The sequence below is a fragment of the Nematolebias whitei genome, chromosome 4 (genome assembly GCF_014905685.2).
Source record: "Nematolebias whitei isolate Nwh7 chromosome 4, NemWhi1, whole genome shotgun sequence".
Taxonomy (NCBI): Eukaryota; Metazoa; Chordata; class Actinopteri; order Cyprinodontiformes; family Rivulidae; genus Nematolebias; species Nematolebias whitei.
The window spans coordinates 18,944,476-18,963,843 of NC_056501.1; the positions used below are offsets into that span (position 1 = coordinate 18,944,476).

Below are 19,368 nucleotides of genomic sequence, written 5' to 3' on the forward strand. Positions count from 1 at the left end.
CATCAACCATCCATCCATCCATCCATCCATCAACCCATCCATCCATCCATCCATCCATCCATCTATCAACCCATCCATCCATCCATCCATCCCATCAATTAATTTAGGCTAATTTTGACTTTAGAGATCATTGAGTTTTCACTTTATTGGAAACTTATTTTTAGAATTATCTTTAAAGGATTTAAAAAAAAATCTGTTTTTCATTATTTGTAAACATGATCTTAGTTTACTGGGTACAGCGTTACCTCCAACAATGTTACAGAAGAGCTCTGTTATCACAGGTAGCAAACAGTTTACCATTTACTCGTTGGGGTCTCTGACATCCCTCCTCTGTGTCTGTTTCCTCCTGGGCAGCGTGACCTCGACTGGTTTTGGTGAGGAGGCCAGGGCAGAGAAAAGTAGGACTGCTTGATGGAAAACTCAGCATGTGTGTGTGCACACACTCAACCATGATAGTAAGTTAGAAAGCACAGCTTTAAGCCTCTCTGTGAGAAACTAAGTGAACAAGCCAGATGTTACAGATGTTTTGCTGCTCCCGATGATGTGGATGATGATGATGGAATGGGGGCTTAGGCGGGAATTATAGACCCATTCATGCACATCACGTTACACACAAATGAGCATAAAACTAATCTGCAGGCTCCCACTGACAACAGAGGTAACACCAATACATTTCAACACGTTAGAAAAGAACTGTGTGGGAATTTATTTACTCCTTAAAAGCTAAGATTTAACACATCGTATTAAAATTGTAGATATGAAGTTCTTCTAAGTTTTATTTGAAATAAAAACAAGTAAAAGTTCATTTTTAATCCTTCCAGCATGAAACTGTAAATAAACTTGACTTTGTTGAGGACAAAATGCTTTATATCTTGACTTAAATTCAAAATTCTGGTGAAGAAACTTTCTCTGTCAAAGAAGAAGAAAGGCTTCTTAACCAATAATCTGAAAACGCAAAGCTTGCAGTCTGCCTCTGTGATCCAGAACTCGTCTCCTACCTTTGAAAAGGATCGTTGTCCAAATATAAAATCCAACCGAGCAGGAGCTCCAGAACTTGTGGCACCGCATCCTGGCGCTGGTCTGGTAAACTCTGCTGGTGTCTGTGCTTCAGCACAACATGGACTCTGCAGCGACTCTCTGCTGGAATGAACACAGGCGGAGAGGAGGGGGGGACGTGGTGAGGGAGGGGGGCAGCCTACAGCTGACAGTGAGGAGCTCAGTGGTGCAGCCGGTCGGTGCTAACATGCTCCTAATATTCAGGGGATTTAAACATTCAAACAGTGTATTGTTAATGTAAGAAACTATTTTAAAAAGCAAATCATGTGCCGTCTGTGACTAATGTCAACTCTGATACTGAACAGAACAGAAGATCACTTCAAAAATGACCAGATCATCCCTTTAAGCTAAAGTTTTACACTTAATTGCCTCACTACACGCATGACTTTTGGAAGAAGTTCAAACCTTTTTGCCCAATTGATACTTGAAAGGTTTGTAAAATTAATAGTTTTTATTGTTATCATATGATCTGGAGAAAATTTAGATTTTTGTCTAATTGTGCAGTAGTGAACGAGGATTCTGATTCTAAGGAGTTGTTCAACAGATTTTTTTCATTACTCTGAATCAGGGCTTCCCAAAGTTGACCTTGGAACCCTGATCAACCAAACAGATGGTCCTGAAAAACTCAAATTAACTTTACAAATGATTCATGCTAGAAGTCTTAACTGTTCTAAAAAAATAAACATGTTAGTAATTAATAAATTATAATGGTTGATGAAACTGTTGTGGTTTATTTGCTATGTTTGTATTTATTCAGTAAAAATTGGGGCCTCTGGGACTTATTGACTTAATTTTGTGTGTCAAAAAATGAAAAATTTGGGAACTGTTGCTCAAAACCACAGAAAAAAACAGGAAAAAAGAAAAACTTTTATTGTTGAAACTGCAAAAGATACAAAAGGCTCGTATAAAAGCCATCGGGACTACAAAAAGAAACGATGTAGTGAAATACATTTCAAGTGGACACACAAAGAAATCAAATTAAATGAATGCCCGTTGTGAGCGTTGTGCATTTAAAACCATTGTCTAGTTTTATAACGGGTTGTCAAATTAATATTATTATTTTTTCCAGAGTGTGAAACATTAAATTCAATGTGAAAGACTTTCTGAGCTTCCCTTAGAGATAAAATAAAAAAAACCCAAAGCTGAGCAAAGGCGAGGCAGCCGTCGTCTCTCTGACTGATTTCAGGAACGGCATCTCCGGCTCATGAAGCACATCACCTCCTCACAGCTGTTTATACAGATGTGCCATGTGTCACGCTGCAATTTCCTGCTTCTTGGCATCACAAAGAAGCTCATCAACTGCACTTTTGTTGTATTTGTCTCCTATTTTTGTGCCAAGCCGGCACATCATCCAGTGACCTATTTATTCCAATGCATAAATAATTTTAGTTAGAAATTGGGAGCCACGGCGATGAGGAGGAACGCTGCATTTATTTTTCTCCAAACGATCTCTCTGCCTGGTTTCTTTTGTTCTCTTCCCTGTAATCAAAAAGGGAGTAGGATCCAAAAAATAGTCCCATGTCAGAAGCATTAGAGCCGTTATTTGATCTTTTTCTTTACCTTGCATGTGCATGAACCTCCATCAGAGGGTGTCATTAGGTTTGGTTTGTTGGAGCATCAGTGCTGCAGGAGGACTGATGGCCACAATGACCTGATGAATCTGAGATTTCTTCTTCTAAACCAGGGGTGTCCAAACATAATCATGTGTGGGCCAAATCTATCAAAAGCCTCATGGGCCACAAAAATGTGAATTTATTAAAAATATTTGATTTATTTGATTTGCTGGGTCTGTATTTGTTGTTTTCTTGTGTTTAGAAAGTTCGTTTTACTCTGTTCTAAACAACAAAAGCGTAATTTGAGTAATTGTCCTTTAAAACGGCGGTCCATCAGTTTTTTGGACTATGAAACGGCCCAAAAGGCTGATCCAAGTTCTGAAAAATCATCCAGCTGTCAGTCGCTACAACAGATTCAAAGGTTTGATAAACCTGATCAACTCGTATGTAGATGATACTACTTTATATTCATTTAACAATGTCCAATTTCCTGCTTGATTATTTTGTCAATCAATATTTAGACAAGTTTTGTGAATTATTATCCAAAAGTCTCCATTCTGGTAGAAATCAGTAAAGGCTTTTGGTGTTTTGTATCAAGAAGTTAAAATAAAAGTATTATGGCCAACGGTTTGTATTTTGCTTGATATTGCTCATTTTGAGACGATTGTGTTACATTCATTTTGCTGTTAAACCTAAACATCATATAAAAAAGGATTACCAACTAAGTTGCAGAAAGTCTGCATTGACCTCTGCTGGCCAAAATGACACCATTCTTAAACTGAAGCTGTGGGCCGCAAAAATCATTCCAAGGGCCGCAAATGGCCCTCAGGCCACATTTTGGACACTCGTGAACTAAATGGAATAATAAGTCTGGTCAAGTAGTAAATTTGTATTAATTATAACATCATTTTAGCTTTTTGAACAATGACAAAAGTTACATTTTAAATCTTGAAGTGTATCTGGTAAAAATATAACCACATTTTGTTTCTAAATGAAACATGTGTTCATGTGCAGGTGTTTGAGGATGAGATTATATGAGAGACGTTGAAATATGTTGGTGTGTTTACTTATTTATGAACCATGTTTGTATTCATGTGTGCCATGTGTTGGTGCACATGGTCACATATAATATTTATATCAATATGTGCACATGGGACATGCTTATCCATCAGATAGTTGAACCTCAGATTCAGGAGGAACAGTGTGATTTTCATCCTGGTCATGAAACACTGGGCCAGCTCTACACCCTCAGCAGGGTCCTGGAGGGTGCATGGAAGTTTGCCCAACCAGTCTACAAGGCGTTCGACCGCGTCCCTAGGGGAGCCCTGTGGGGGTACTCTGGGATTATGGGGTACCAGGCCCTTTGATATGGGCTGTTAGGACCCTGTGTGACCGGTGTCAGAGCCTGGTTCACGTTGCCGGCAATAAGTCAGGCTCGTTTCCGTTACGAGTTGAACTCTGCCAAGGTTGCCCTTTGTCACTGATTCTGTTCATAACTTTTATGGACAGAATTTCTAGGCGCAGCCAAGATGTTGAGGGGATCCATTCTGGTGACCTTAAGATTGCATCTCTGCTTTTTGCAGATGATGTGGTCCTATTGGCTTCATCAGGTCGTGATCTACAGCTTTCACTGGAGCGGTTCGCAGCCGAGTGTGACGCGACCGGGATGAGGATCAGTTCCTCCAAATCCAAGGCCATGGTCTTGAGCCAGAAAAGGGTAGCTTGCCTTCTCTGGGTCGGGCAGGAGGTCCTGCCCCAAGTGGAGGAGTTTAAGTATCTCAGGGTCTTGTTCACATAGAAGGAAAAATGGAGCGTGAGATCGATAGGCGGATAGGTGCAGTGTCTGCAGTGAAGTGGACGCTGTACCGGTCTGTCGTGGTGAAGAGAGAGCTGAGTCAAAAGGCGAAGCTCTCAAACTTTGGGTTGTGATCAAAAGAACGAGATCACGGACACAAGCGGCCAAAATGAGTTTTCTCTGCAGGGTGTCTGGGCTCTCCCTTAAAGATATGGTGAGAAGCTCGGTCATCTGGGAGGGACTCAGACTCAGAGTAGAGCCGCTGCTTCTCCACGTCGAGAGGAGCCAGTTGAGGTGGCTCGAGCATCTGGTTAGGATGACTCCTGAACGCCTCCCTGGTGAGGTGTTCTAGACACGTCCCACCGAGAGGAGACACAGTGGAAGACCCAGGACACGCTGGAGGGACTATGTTTCTCGGCTGGTCTGGGAGCACCCCCCAGAGGAGCTGGTCCAAGAGGCTGTGGAGAGGGAAGTCTGGGCCTCCTTACTTAGGCTGCTACCCCTGCGACCCGACCTCGGATAAGTGGAAGAAGATGGATGGATGGGACATGCTTTTCATTCAACCTTTATTTATACAGGTTAGTCTCATTGAGCCTCAAGGACTCATTAGCAAGAGTTTTGATTTAAGCTTTAATTCTGACATTAATTAAAAATACAGTCAAAATGTGGCTCCTCTGCAGTCTGTTATTTTTGTCTGTGTTCAGACGTCACCTGCCAGGAAAAGTCTCGGACACGATCTGTCCGTGCTCAGACAATGTGTTGAGGATGACGCTCAGCTACAACTACAACAAGGTTCAGCTCAGTATCTGTAAAACTGACTGAGTTGTCGCCTTTGTCGTGTTTGTTAATGTCAATTAGCTGCAACGATCGTCTTGAGGTGATGCCAAAAGTTAACCAGTGGAGAATTGTGCACACAGACAGGGGCAAAAACACATTTTCTTTAAACTGTTCATTTGCATGTGTATAATGTGGAAACAACAAAACGTTGGTATGCCTCAGGAAAATATAACGTCAGGCAGAAACTAACAAAGCAGCGTTCTGTTGCTTATTGAGCTCATGTAAGTTTCTACTGAAAGGGACCAGCGAATAACAACGAAAAGAAACAGTGTCCTCAGATCCTCTTTCTTCAGTTTTCACCTTCCCCTCCTGTTGTGCTTTAAACTGAACATGTTGTCTTCAGTTAGAAAACACTTTCTGTGTGTCCTCTGCTGTCTCAGGCTCAGCTTGCTGTCTGAATCTGTTCAGGTTGAGACTCAGGTTGTTGGTGGACGTCACAGAAAGGTCAAAGCTCTCACACACAGTTTGGAGTTTACTGTGAAGAACGTCGGTAATAGTTGGCTCTGAGGGAGGCCTGAAGTCAGAGATGGAAACACAAAGAAAACCAAAGAAAGTTGGTTGAACACGTGGGCGGATAAGAAGAATTGAATAAAATCTGCAAAAAAAGGCACATAAAATATACTCCTACATACTTAAAATGCTTAAGATCATAATTAATTTAAATGATTAATCCTTTTTGTCCTGTCCGTGAATTAACTTTCATCCCTTCAGCTTTCATGTTGTGTGGCTGCATCAGCATTTTAATATTTTATCACACAGAGAAAGTCACATAAGATCATCAGCTCAAACTTTAAAGGAGGAGAGACTTAAAGCTGCAGCTCAGCAAGATGAAATTTAAAACGACCACTCCTGGGACTTGATTTTTATTTTATTATTTTCTTTTTAAGTCTCAATCTTTGATTCAGAAGCAGACTTTGAATTATTTTATCCTGAGTTAGGTTATGTAATTTTTCCTTATATTAAGTATGAGAGGTGAATTTATTGTGTCATTCTTAGATCGACATCACAAAATGATTCGCATTACAGTTTATTACATTGAAGCTTAAATACATTGTCATTCATTTATTTTGCCACTTTTGTTTCTTACATTCGTTTTTGTATCTGTTGTGACAGTTTTTTTTCCAGCTGGCAGATTTTTTTTTTTTTTTTAACTCCTTTCATTTAAAAAATAAAATAAAATTCTGCTGCAGACACATGAAATCCTGAATATTCAGCTTTGATTATACTGCCACCTAGTGGACATAAAGTGAATGTACCGCAAAATTTTACATGAATGATTATTATTATCACCATTAAAGTTCAATTATTCCTTGAAGGACTGTATATATCACTGCTTTTACACTGGGGTCATCTTGTGATTAAAAGGGACAGCGTCTTAGCCATTTTGGTTAATTTAAAAAAAACATTTTGTTCATCCTTACCTGATCTATGTGTCGAAGATGACCCTCAGCTGCACAGTCATCCAAACTTTTGCTCAGTATCAGTAAATCTGACTAAGGTTTCAATAATCTAATAGTCTTGGCTATGGTTGATTATCTGTGGTGGCCATCCTGATTTTGGTAAAAATCCAAAAGTTATTGAGGTGTATGGACAGTGATTATTTTCTGAAAGTTTAAAGTAAAACAGTTAGCTGTTATATAAGGAAAACATATGGGTATAACTAATGACGATCTGAACTAGACCTGAAGTTGGTCAATAATTAATGACTGACTTCCACTGATTTCAATATATCTTAGCTAATTAAATAATTATGACTTCTGCTAATTGATGAATTTGAAACTAACTTTTAACATGTAAATTGTGTACATCTAGGCTCTGCTAGCCACAGCTACTTGCAGTGATCAGTGTTTAATGTACAGTAGCTATACCTAAGCTTTAAAAGTATATTTTCAGAATTCATGCAAAGAAAGCATACAATGAATTGTTACTGGATGAAATATCAGCTTGTACTATTTAATAATTTGTAAATTGTAGCATGATTCAGCTTATGTGTAGCAATAACAGCAACAAAATCCATTATTTGCCAGCCAGTATAATAATTAACAGCAGTTACATTAGTTTTATACTTTTAAACGGTTCTATTATTAGATTCAATTCTGGTTGGGTCAAATTCACATTGAAGTAAATAAGATTAAATCAACTTGTGAAAGGAGTCACGTCAATGTTTTCTTTTTTCTCTAACATATTGATATAGCATTTTTACACTTTGATAACCATGTTAATATTTTATTCTATTACACGTTATCAATGACATTTTGTACATAATCAGCCCTTACTAAAAGCTATTTAATCAAAATGCCAAGTGCAGACGTTAACCGTTTTGGTAATGGCCGCCATAGTGAATCACAAGGTCACGTGACGGGTGCCTCCACTGTTTTATATATCTCTGTGGTTGTAACATGGACGTTGTTTAGTTGAGGAAATATGGACAAACTAATCAACAATACAAAAGTGTAGAGCTTTAAAATAACTAACGTAGCATTTTTTCCACACAAGCGACAATAAGTGAGTTGTTTTATCAGCCTCAAAAGCTATATATAAAGCAAGCCCAGCTTATTATCCTAGTCTGATTCCTAACATTTTCTTCAGGAATCAGTTTAGTTTAAGTAAATTCTGAAAATATACTTTTAGGTAAAGCTACATTAAACACTGATCGGACTTCATAATGATTTGACAGATAATTTTTAAAAACACCAAATTATCCGTTTAAGCTTGCAATGAGACAGAAAGTGCATTTTTTTTGGTGATTTTTTTTTAAAAACAAAAATTACATACCGTATTAATAAATATATTTGTACCTGACTGTGTTTCAGTGAAAACATCAGACTTTATGTGGAGTTGCTGTGCAACGTGCAAGCTCACCTGGACAGTCAGACACATCGACTGAGGTACAAAAGTAAAGAGGAAGAGCGAGGAGCTACAACTTCATGATGCAGATTTTAATAGTTCAAACTTTTATCCTCATCTAAGGTGAAATTAGTTACCGCCTCATGAAGCTTTATTAACTGTTAGGTCTGTGTTGAATGTGTATTTTAAATAGTTTCTTGATGTAAAAAAACCCCAAACTTTTATAAATTTTAGGTAAAAATGTAGCCTCTGAACAGCTGTGTAAAAATACTTACATGTCAAAATCAATGTTATGAAGCTGAAAGTTCATTAAATAAAGGAACTGCTTCTCTGTTCATTTTGAAACTCTAATTAACGTTTGAAAATAATCTCTGTCCTGCATCACATGCATTCTTCACAAATCTTGTATTTCAAGCTTGAAATATGTTAAAATGTTGCGATAACAAAAACAGAAGAGGAACGTTTGCTTTGTGTTCTGGTTTATCACTGGGGAGCGTGACCAGCTACAAACTATTTTCCCCCTTCTACCTTTGTTGCATCATTTATTTATTTATTTTATCAAAAGTTCTACACATCGTTAAGAACCACTTCAGTTCGTACTGAATGGAAAGTGATTTAAAAATGGCCATAATCCCATCAATTAAAGTTGTATTCGTTTAAACTAACTTTATTATTATAATAAAGTACTCTACAGTTCAAATAATGTACTTTTGGAGACTATGCAATAAAACGTTTGTCCTTACATTACACTTTGTATCATTTTAATTGAGCTCTTTATCTCTTGTGAAACTAATGGGGACAAAAAACAGCACAAAACCAGTTCATTTCTGAAAGATGTGTTTTTGCACAAACATTTTTGTAGTGAACGTGATAAACGTGAGTTTTCAAACACTGTTATTAAGTCAGGCCTGCAGGAGGAATTGTGTGCTTTGGAAAAGTGAAAGGTAAAAATGTATTTTAAAAAAAATGAATGAAAAATTTGTCGTAGTTGAAATCTGAATCTTAGGTGGAGTTTTCAGCAATGTGGACATTTGTTCTGCAGCAGCTGAAAACACCTGAATAATCTGTGAGTTTACTACATAAATCAAGTCGGTCACTACGTTCTTTGTGTTTGTTATAGAAAATACACAATAATGCCATATTAAAGTTTAGCTCCAATTTAAAATTTTACTTCATTTTAAGCTAAATCCCATTTTCTAAATGCCGAACGTGTGACCTGAATTTCAATTTGTGTTTAAATGTCTTCTGACTGCTGCTCTAACCATCACCTATATCTTGTTTCATTCATCCATAAAAAATGTGTTGTGCTGTTGTGAAAATGTGATTCCATATACTTTGTACAAACATGACATTCTATATACAGGATCAAAAATCAAATTATCAAAACAACTCCAGTAAAAAAGGACCAGTAACGGTTTCTTCTCGCTCATTTGAAACATTTGGTAGAGTTTATAGATTGTAGATGTTGAGTGGTGATTATTGTAACGGGTTTGAAGGTGCATCCTCGTTCGTAGTCGGAGGAGGGATTTTCATGAACATCTGCAGGGCTGGAGTGAAGATCAGGATGGTGCCCAGGATGGAGACGGTAAGGAAGGCCCACAAGAAGATCCGGTCTAATACCTGGGCCACAAACTTCCAGTCTTGAACCACCTGAAGGAAGTAGAAGAAGACAAAACGGAAACAGGAGATGTTAACATAAAGCCCACAGACTTTAAAAATAGTAGCAGTTAATCATCACCTCATGGATGAAGTGCTCCTTCCGGATGTGTCTGCTGATGTAGCGCACTGAATAGATGGCTCTTTCCAACATGGTGGACCAAGCCTCTTCTTCCTTCCCGTCAGACGTCTGTCCAAAGGCGCTGCCGCTCGCCCTTTGGCCTCCCCTCCGACCTCCAGAGCGAGGCTTCAGCTCAGGACTTTCAGGAGCCAGCTCTGGGTAGTGGTACCGGTCTGTGTGTCCTCGCATGCAGAGCAACCGGGGCAGCTTCTGAAGGAAGAGGTTGCGAACCCACGGAGACATCGGGTGGTAGGTGGCCGAGGAGCGGTGGTGCACATTAATGACGAAGACGGTAACAATGATAGAGAGGGTGACGAAGATCATGATGAAGAGCAGATATTCCCCGATGAGCGGGATCACCTTGGAGGAGGAGGGGATGATTTCTTCAATGACCAGGAGAAACACAGTGAGCGACACCAGGACAGAGGTGGAGAGCGACAACTTCTCTCCTTCGTCCGAGGGGAGGTAGAAGACCAGGACCGTCAGGAAGGACAAACCTAAACAGGGAATGATGAGGAAGAGCGTGTAGAAGAGCGGCAGTCTCTTCAGGATGAAGGAGTAGGTGATGAAGGGGTAGGAGTACAAGCCGTCCTTCCTGTTCCCTTTGGCACCAGTGGCACTGAGTATCTCCCACTCCCCGTTATCAAAGAAGTCTTTCCGATCCACGTGGTTGTCCATGAGAACCAAGTCCACCATGTGCCCATCGTAGGTCCAGGACCCAAACTTCATGGAGCAGTTCTGCCGGTCAAAGGGGAAAAAAGTAACATCCATGGTGCAGGCAGATTTGTAACTGGCTGGTGGTGTCCAGGTGATGGCACCATTATATTTCACAATGGCTTTGGTCATCAGGGAGCCTTCAAACCGCCCATCAGCACTGAGGAGTCACAAAGTCAGAAAAGACCTCATCACGATTCAGTCACGTTTACTTCTGTTATCTATCCATAAAAGTCAAAACAGCAACTAGAATTAAAATGAAAACTGAACGCTATTAGACTAAAAACATTTTTGATCAGTTAGCCGTGCAAACAGTTCCGTATTTTTTGGATCATAAGGCGCAACATCAGTGAACAGGTCTGTTTTCATACATAAGGCTCACTGGATTATAAGGCTCGCTGTTGATTTTTGAGAAAATTAAAGGATTTGAGGTGTGCCTTATAGTCCGAAAAATACGGTATTTCAGCCACACACTCCCCCCCAGCAGGAACCATGTCAGGATCTAAAACTTTGTTGTCACAATGACTAAACTAAGCATGGCAGGTGCCACAGCATGATTTAAAGGCAGTGGTTTGTGCTGCATGGGGTCTGCTGACCCAATCGAATAAAATATTTAAACCCAGGTTGTAAATATGCCCCATATTTTACATGCTAAGTTTTGTACAACTATGAAAACCTGAGACGTAAGGTTGTGATGTGATGTTGGTATCTCCTAGAGGTCAACCTTTGCTGATCTTTGCAATGGGCCTTGGTTTTCCAGCATCAACCATATATTACGAAAACTACGCGCAATGTTGCTCAGGACTGAAGGCAGCATGACCCGGTTGACGGGAACTGCAATGTTGTACTTTTGGAACCAGATTAAGTGCAATAAGGATGTGACGCTTTAAGTCTCACCTACTTGCCTGCAAACAACTTGATGTTTGTTTGGGGGTTTTTTTGCTTTTTCATTATAGCAAATCCAAACTCACAATTTTTTTTTAAAGTTCTGAATTGTTTACAAGATTAAAGTCAAAATGAATGGGGAAAATGCAAGTGACCTTTTTTTTTTTATAATAAATATTACAGTACGTAAGAATGAATTGACTAAACTAAGTGGAATTAAAAAGTATGTAAGCGGACAGTGTGGACAAGATTTGTGCCAAATTTTGAGTAAATTGTAAATTCAAAGGTTCAATCGTTGACCGTATGATCAAATGATTGACCTTTCTGGGTGAAAGAACACATACAGGTCAAATGAGAAAGACCAGCATTAAACAGAGGAGGAGGTGTTCAGTGCCAAGCTGGACCTTCATGTGTGTGAACAAAACATCTCTCATATAAAACCAGACCAACAACGACCCTCAAGAGGGAGGGGAGGGAGCGAGGTTTGAGTTCAGCTCACATAAACAAGGCCTCATGGCCACGTTATTGTGTAAGAACAGTCTTACTTCTCATAAAGGACAATGTCTGGGAGCCAAATGTTTTCTGAAGGAACTCTGATGGAGGTGATCCCACCGTATTTATCCGGGTTCCATCTAAGCTTGAAGTCAATCCACTCCTACAGATGCAACAACACATCAAAGCAACACTGTTTATTTAAAATAATGCAATATATTGACAGGGTTGTGGATCTATAAACTAATTACTGATACATATTTTTTGTCTTTGTCATTTTACGCTTGTGATGAAACAACCATGAGTTTTGTGTCTTACCTGAGTGAGCCAAACATTAGTGGTCATAAGTTGATTTTTCTCGTCCTAAAATAGACCAGAGGAAAAAAAATCATGCCTTTAAACAAGAACAGCATCTCAAAGAAAAATGACAATATTAATAAACCTTTAATAATATGGATGACATAAACAGCAATTGTCAAATAATTTGTCTTTTAGGGCATGACTTGTATTCGTGACAGATTATTATTATTTTTTTTACATTTGTAAGGTTTGTAATAGGTGTTTATTTTGACAGAAAAATATTTCCAACTTTCCAATCTGGAAGCAAACTGCACGATGATCTTGAATGTAAAACATCTTTTACTTTTCCATTAAATAAAACGGAATCACGTGCACTCATCCGTGCCAAAAAGATGAAAAATAAATAAATAAATGTGAGGCTAGAACTGTGCACCAAACTGAAGCAGTGTAAAGATATCAGATAGTAAACAAAATAAAACGGGAACAGACAGATGTGGAGCAGCTAACGTTGGCTTATTTCCACGCCACTGAAGGCAGGTTTGACACGTAGAGGGAATTTTAGGATGAAAAGATAAATGTGGCAGGTGAGAGGATTGTATACAAAGCTGCAGCCCAAGTCTCAGCTGTCAGGGAGAGTTGGAAGGTTTGGTTGATCACATAGACCAGATGTGAACCATAATCTAATACTGGGCCATGCAGCAGCCCAGGGAGACCCAGGGGATAAACACAGCAGAGCCAAGCTGCTGTGTTTACCATTAGCTCTCATGCTGGTTCTCTTTCCCAGACCCTATTCAGTCCAAAAACAACAACAAAAAAACAAAAAAACAAAAACTGAAGGACTCTGATTTATTTATTCTTAGTTTTCTCCAGCAGAGGGAAGAGGAGTGACAAATAACTGTAAGAGATGAATATTTCAAATGGAGAAGAGTGCTTCCTCCTTTAGTGTTCTCAGTTTCCTCTGTTTGAGCACCTTAAACCATCTCAGCCCATCACAGAGAGCTTCTGAAATATTAAAAGAGCACTCCAAAAAGAGCGATGGTTGTAGCTGCAGATGAAAATATTTTAGAGCTCCTTACTGTGGAGCTGCGTCAACATGAACAGTACTTCTCAGTTCAGAGTTACACATCTGGGTACCACTCCCCTTATAGATTTCTAATACATAGTTTATAGATACATTATTAATTCCTCCATAAACACTTTATAAATCATTAGCAACTGCTTATTATGCATTAATTAAGGGTGACAGAGACAAAACTGTCCAGTTTCTTGCCAAATCTGTTCACCTATATATTTAATCTAGAGTTGTTATATTAAATATTTCAGACTAAGTTACTACCTTGTGAGCACAATAAGCATTGGTAAACCTATTTTTAGGATATAATATTAGTTGTATGTACTTATAATGCAGTGATAAAGTACAATATTATATGCTAAAGAAATAGGTTTACAAATGCTTATTGTGCTTACAAGGTAGTGACTTAGTCTGAAATGTTTAATATAACAACTCTAGATTAAATATATAGGTGAACAGATTTGGATCTCTAATTGGAAAGAAATGTGTCAGTTTTCTCTCTGTCACCCTTAATTAATGCATAATAAGCAGTTATTCATGATGTATAAAGTGTTTATAGAGGAACTAATAACATATCTATAAACTGTTTATTAGCCATCTATAAGTGGAGCCTTATTGTCAAGTGATACCAAAATTTCTGTTTTAAATTGTGTTTTTATTCTCGTGGTTATACTCATTGTTTAAGGATAAGGGGGAAATAATCTGTATACCAGTATCTGCTATTTGTTGGTTCATACCTCCACATGATGGTAAATGTATAAATAATGGTAATTCATTTAAAATGGCTAGTCTTATTGCCCACATGCACTGATTTATTTCATTCCAAGAGCCATATATTTATTGAAATTTTATATGGAGTTTTTAAAGTTACTCTACTTGCAAAAAGAAAATGCCAGATTATACTACAAACTATGGCTTTATTTGTGTCAAATCTCCAATCTCAAAAACAGAAATTATGTGTGCTGCATTATTACAACCTGAACAAGTAAATAATCTAGAATTATTGAGATATTTTTCCTATCAGCCTCACTATTTTGCACTGATTTGTTAGCAGTCCTGAGGAGAAACTAATACTGGTTCTAAATTAAACCTTTATTGGTTGTTTGTTCGTCTGTTTGTTTAGTTAGGAAGCGGAGGGCATCCACTTGGCTGCAGTTTATTTTTTAGACCACAAGAAGTCACTGCTCCCCACAAACAGAACCATTTAAACAGCCCCAATCACACCAAACACACAATTTATTGATTAAAATGTGCATTAAACCGCTCAGCATGATCTTAGTTATTAAGTTAATGAGGAAAATTTAGTTTATTTTCAGGACTTTTAAAATAAATGAATGAATTATTTATAGGCGAAGTATTCGGCTACATATAAGACCTGAAGGAGTTGACCATTCAGTGCATTAGGGTTTGTTATTTAAATTTTAATTGATAAGCGTTTGTACTTTTTGTTTATTTAATAAAATTACTTCACATACATCCTTTGGGATAAACTGTATTACAACAGTTGGGGAGAAAACAGATTGTGGACACTCTGTTACACAACAGTCTCGTTTGGTTTAGATGCAGTAAATACTGTATATATTATTTGTTTTAAAGGAGTTGCAAACAGGTGTGTTTGTACTCGTAGGTGTCTTCTCACCACGTCAACCAGCTGAGAGATCTTGAGACCAAAGCGGACTTTGATGGTGTCGTTGGCACGCTGGATGGGTCGGACCCAGCGCTGGTAGCCTTGGAACAGGTTCTTCAGCAGAGCGTCCTCCATCTCAGCCAACGACACAAACTTATCTGGGGCTGGAGGAGGAGGGGGAGCGTGGGAAGGTAACAAGCATCATTATTACTTGAACTCCTCCTCACATTTATCAGCTCTTTATTAATAATGAGGGAAAACAACTTGGGTCTTAAAAGATTTGGTAGTATTTCCTGGAATTCTGTTCACTGCCTGTTTTGCATGGCACAGTTATTTACATGGATACCTACAACTATTTGCAAACCCCAATAGCAGCAGCAGCAGCAGCTAGCTTTAGCATTTCCTGCACAGATGGTGACTTTTCCTAATATGTCTGCCAGAACAATATTGCAACGTGAAACTGGCGGCAAAGTTATAGTCAAAGTTTCTTTATTTGTCGTTCGCACCACATGTGGTACATGTGGTGGAATGAAATTATGTACACAGGGTCCCAGTTACATCCAACAAAAAAGTAACTGGGACCCTGACTTTCATGAACCTTTATGAAATCTTTGAGGCAGCAGCGATTAACTCAGAGCTGTTAGCTTGTTAGCCTACAGGCCGAATTAAACTCTTTTTCTCCAACCGGATTCCACTCAAAAACCTATCTGCAGCAGGTAAGATAGTGCCTGCTTAAAACACTTTCACAGAAATTACTTTGAAAGAGCTGAGCAAAGGCAGGTTTGTACTTTGAAGAAGGGTTACGCTGAAGGTGACCTCAACAACAAGACAGCTGAATTCAACATTGATTTAGACCAAATTGGTTTTTATTATTTTTATCGCGCATATGATGCAACAGATAATTATTGGATGCTCACTAAGAAGAATGATTAAAGAGAAACATTTGATGTTTTCTAAAGACTAAAATCACCCATACAGCTGTAATGATATCAGAGATGGGAGATTTTCTGAGGAAAAAGAGGATTTAATCTCTGGTTGATTGGTTTCTGTGATGGAAATCATCTGTAAATAAATATAAAGTCTGCTGAATCCTGACCTCAGTTATCCTGTCTGAACTTCACATTCTTCTGATTCATGCAGGACTGGCAATCTCAATAAAAAAAAACTAAACAAAATGCCTTTTGTTAGATGCAAGCACTGATTTTCTGTCCCTGTTCTTTGAGAAATGAAAACTCTCCATCAAGTTTCATACAAAACTTTCTTAGTCCACCCTGCAATCAAAGATGTAACTTTAACTTTGAAAACATCTGGCGCCTCACAGGAAGACATGATGTTTGAATAGTAGTGTTATAGAGTTAATTGAATCTTTACAGCATATTGTTAGAAGAAATAACATTAGCTTCAGAGAGCAACACATGTGGGGGGGTTTCTCACCGGGGACAGCAGATTGGGACGGCAGACACCCGGACAGGAGGAAGAGGAGGAAGAGGAGGAGAAGCGCCAACTCCATCGTGACGTTCTGATCCAGATGAGAGCTCTGACAGTCCTCTGTTCGCTCGAACCGAACCCCAGTGGTTCCATCACACTCTGCAGAAAACCATCGCTCCACCTGCTGGTCCCCTCCCCCCGCGAGAAGCCCGACGTCTCGGTGCGAGGTCTCGCTGTCCGTGTGATGCGACTCCTGTCCGGGCGTTCTGGGAAGCGGGGGGAAAGGGGGGAGGAGGAGGAGAGGAGGAGGAGGAGAGGAGGAGGAGAGGAGGAGGATGCTTTGTGCAGTTGTTCAGCTGTTCAGTGTTTCAAACTTATTTTACTGGAAAAGGTGATAAAAAATAAACTAAAGGATGAAAACATTCATCTGTTCTGTTCAAGCTGGCCACAGTTTGTGCAGGTTGGACTTTTTACAACATTTATGTTCTTTATTTTGTAGTAAAATGTCTGTGAGTGGGAATAAAAAGTATTTTACTTTACATCCCTAACTATGCCCTGAAAACTGACGGCTCATATAATTTAACTGTCTCACCTCCTCTACTTAATGAGACATTTTTCTATTTAAATGCTGTGTTTATATAAGTATCTTTGCTTTTTGGTTTATTTTTTATATGATTTATTTTAGAGTTTATTTATTTATTTATTTCTGTTCTTTGGTCTGTTCTTCAGGTGTTTTGTCTGTCACACCCATCTCTTCACCTCTTCCCTCATTAGTCTGCTCTACCTTCATTCACCCCTCAGTGGAGCATTGTGCTTTTTAACACCACGTGTTATGGTGCCTTCCTGAGTTCCCTTGTGCCTCAGCTTTGGTTTAGGTTCAAATAAAGTGCAGCTTATTTTTACTGAAGTTTCTCGTGTCCAGTCTGCACTTCTGGTTCAAGGTTATTTATTGTCATTTGCATCACATGTGGTACATGTGGTGGGAAGAAATTGTGTACTCAAGGTCCCAGTTAAATCCCAAAATGGCAAAAATACTGTATAAAGTATAACAAAAGAAACTGTATATAAGGATCTAAGATATATGCTAAACAATAAAAATGTAAAATAAAACAGTATATTAATAATAATTATATATATATATATATATATATATATATATATACACACACACACTTTCTGTCTGTTGTATCTTATTTTTTATGCTGGAATTATTGAACAGCTTTATTAGTCTTGAGTGCATCTAAAATATTCTCGTGATGGTTAAGGTTTGGTGTTGCCCAATCTAAACATATAATAATAATCGAAATATATAAATGAAGACTTATAGTCCAACAGACTTTATTGGCACAGTATAATCCAGTTAGGGATTATCTTAATGTATTCTTTTTTTTACCCCAAATATGTTCATGCTTGTTATTTTGACCTGCTCCTACACAGCAGTGCCAGCTTTCACGTGCCACTGAGCAATATTAGCTGATTGACATATAAAACACACACTGGGAGCAATTTCGTGGAAAAAGTTCCCAAACAGGAGTTAACCCTGAGTTTGAACATTCAAACTAATCACCCAACTTCTTTATTCTGCAGATGTCCAAAAACCCAAACAAATACACATCTTCTATTATTTTTATTATTCCTTTTTTGTTTGGGTTTGTTTTATGTTGGAAAATTGATTCAAGAGGAACTTCAGCAGCATTACCATGTATCTTCAGCTGTATCATATCTGTCACTACCTTACCATCATAATTCAATCTTAATGTCACTCACTACCTGCATGTGCAATAACCTGTCATACAGCCTGTGTAGTATATGTTAGTTATGTGCAATATATATCGTGCATTTAAGCTTATATTACCTTGAAATGCTTATTCATACAAATTCATCCTACTTGCACCGTTAGACCATGCTGTTGTTTTACTATATTTATTATGGACCTTGTAATTATTGTATTTCTTTTTCAATTTTTGGTACTTTATATACCCTTATTGCATGCTTTAATGTTTCAGTGTTTGTTTTTTTGGTTTTAGCGAGTCAAAGTTCTTCTCATCGTGAACATTTCATTGCGTCGTTGACCTCGTGTTAACCTGCATATGACAAATAAACAACATAGCATTCCTTCATCACCTGTTAAGCTCAACATTCAGCTTTACATGTGAAGGAAAAGGAAAGATATATGTGCAGTGTAAAGAACAAGAAATCGTGAAAAGTGCACAGAAGGTTGGACTTGCACACAAAGAAGAAGATGCAGGGTGAGAAGTGATGAGAACTGTGTGTGTGGGAGAAAAAAAAAGATACTCAGGCGCCACATAAACCCACGGACTCCCCTCAAACAAACACTGAGGGGGGCTTTAGAAACCACAGCTGCAGGCAGCAACACGATAGGTAGAAACAGGTGAGCTCAGTTGTGTTTGGCTCATGAAGAGCAACCATCAAACAGAAGTTTTGAAACTCTTCGCCAAGTTTCTGATCAAAACAAATAAGGATGTTTGTCTGAAAGGAGAAAAGTCGGCTTTTATTTACAGGAAAACAGCCTCTGTAACTCAAACTCACATTTATTCTGCAGCTAACCAGGCATGAAGATCACATTTTCTCTCATTTGTATTTTTATTCCTCCCTCTCCGTCCTCGCTGTATATTTAGCACACAAACCATGTTTTTTCCTCCAACACACTCCGTCTCCTCCGTTCTTCTTCTCCATGGGTGGAAGTGATAGGGATAACAGAAGCATGATTATCACAATGAAATTATCCTAATTTTCTGCTCCACTTGGAGCTAGCTGTGTGGTGGAGTGTGTGTTGGGGTGGGGGGTGTATGCTGGGGGAGTTACAGCTGCTGCCTCCAAAACAGTCCTGTCCGCCTCAACTCTAATCATTCAGAAACATAAATTCTCTGAGGCTGGAAACCTGCCGATTCTTTCCCAGCTGACTGTGGGCGGCTCAGTGTGTGTGTGTGTGTGTGTGTGTGTGTGTGTGTGTGTGTGTGTGTG

General features: G+C 38.7%; 2 protein-coding genes across 3 annotated transcripts in view; both read right to left on the minus strand.

The window, feature by feature from the left end:
• Positions 1–1,068, minus strand: part of chrna8 (cholinergic receptor, nicotinic, alpha 8) — a 23,561-nt gene extending 22,493 nt beyond the window's left edge. The window contains exon 1 of the mRNA XM_037675261.1: positions 999–1,068. Coding sequence (XP_037531189.1) covers positions 999–1,068 — 70 coding nt within the window. The remainder of the gene's footprint in view (positions 1–998) is intronic.
• An 8,203-nt stretch (positions 1,069–9,271) lies between these two features.
• Positions 9,272–16,465, minus strand: LOC119408439 (neuronal acetylcholine receptor subunit non-alpha-2). Of its 2 annotated transcripts, none has more exons than XM_037675264.1 (6): positions 16,390–16,465; positions 14,968–15,113; positions 12,275–12,319; positions 12,010–12,119; positions 9,827–10,739; positions 9,272–9,738 (listed from the first exon to the last, which is right to left on the minus strand). In XM_037675264.1, the coding sequence occupies exons 1-6, from the start codon at positions 16,463–16,465 to the stop codon at positions 9,565–9,567; spliced, it is 1,464 nt and encodes a 487-aa protein (XP_037531192.1). In that variant the 3' UTR covers positions 9,272–9,564. The 2 variants fall into 2 exon arrangements, with proteins under 2 accessions (XP_037531192.1, XP_037531190.1); XM_037675262.1 differs by having other exon boundaries at positions 14,968–15,119.
• Between the last annotated feature and the right edge of the window lie 2,903 nt (positions 16,466–19,368).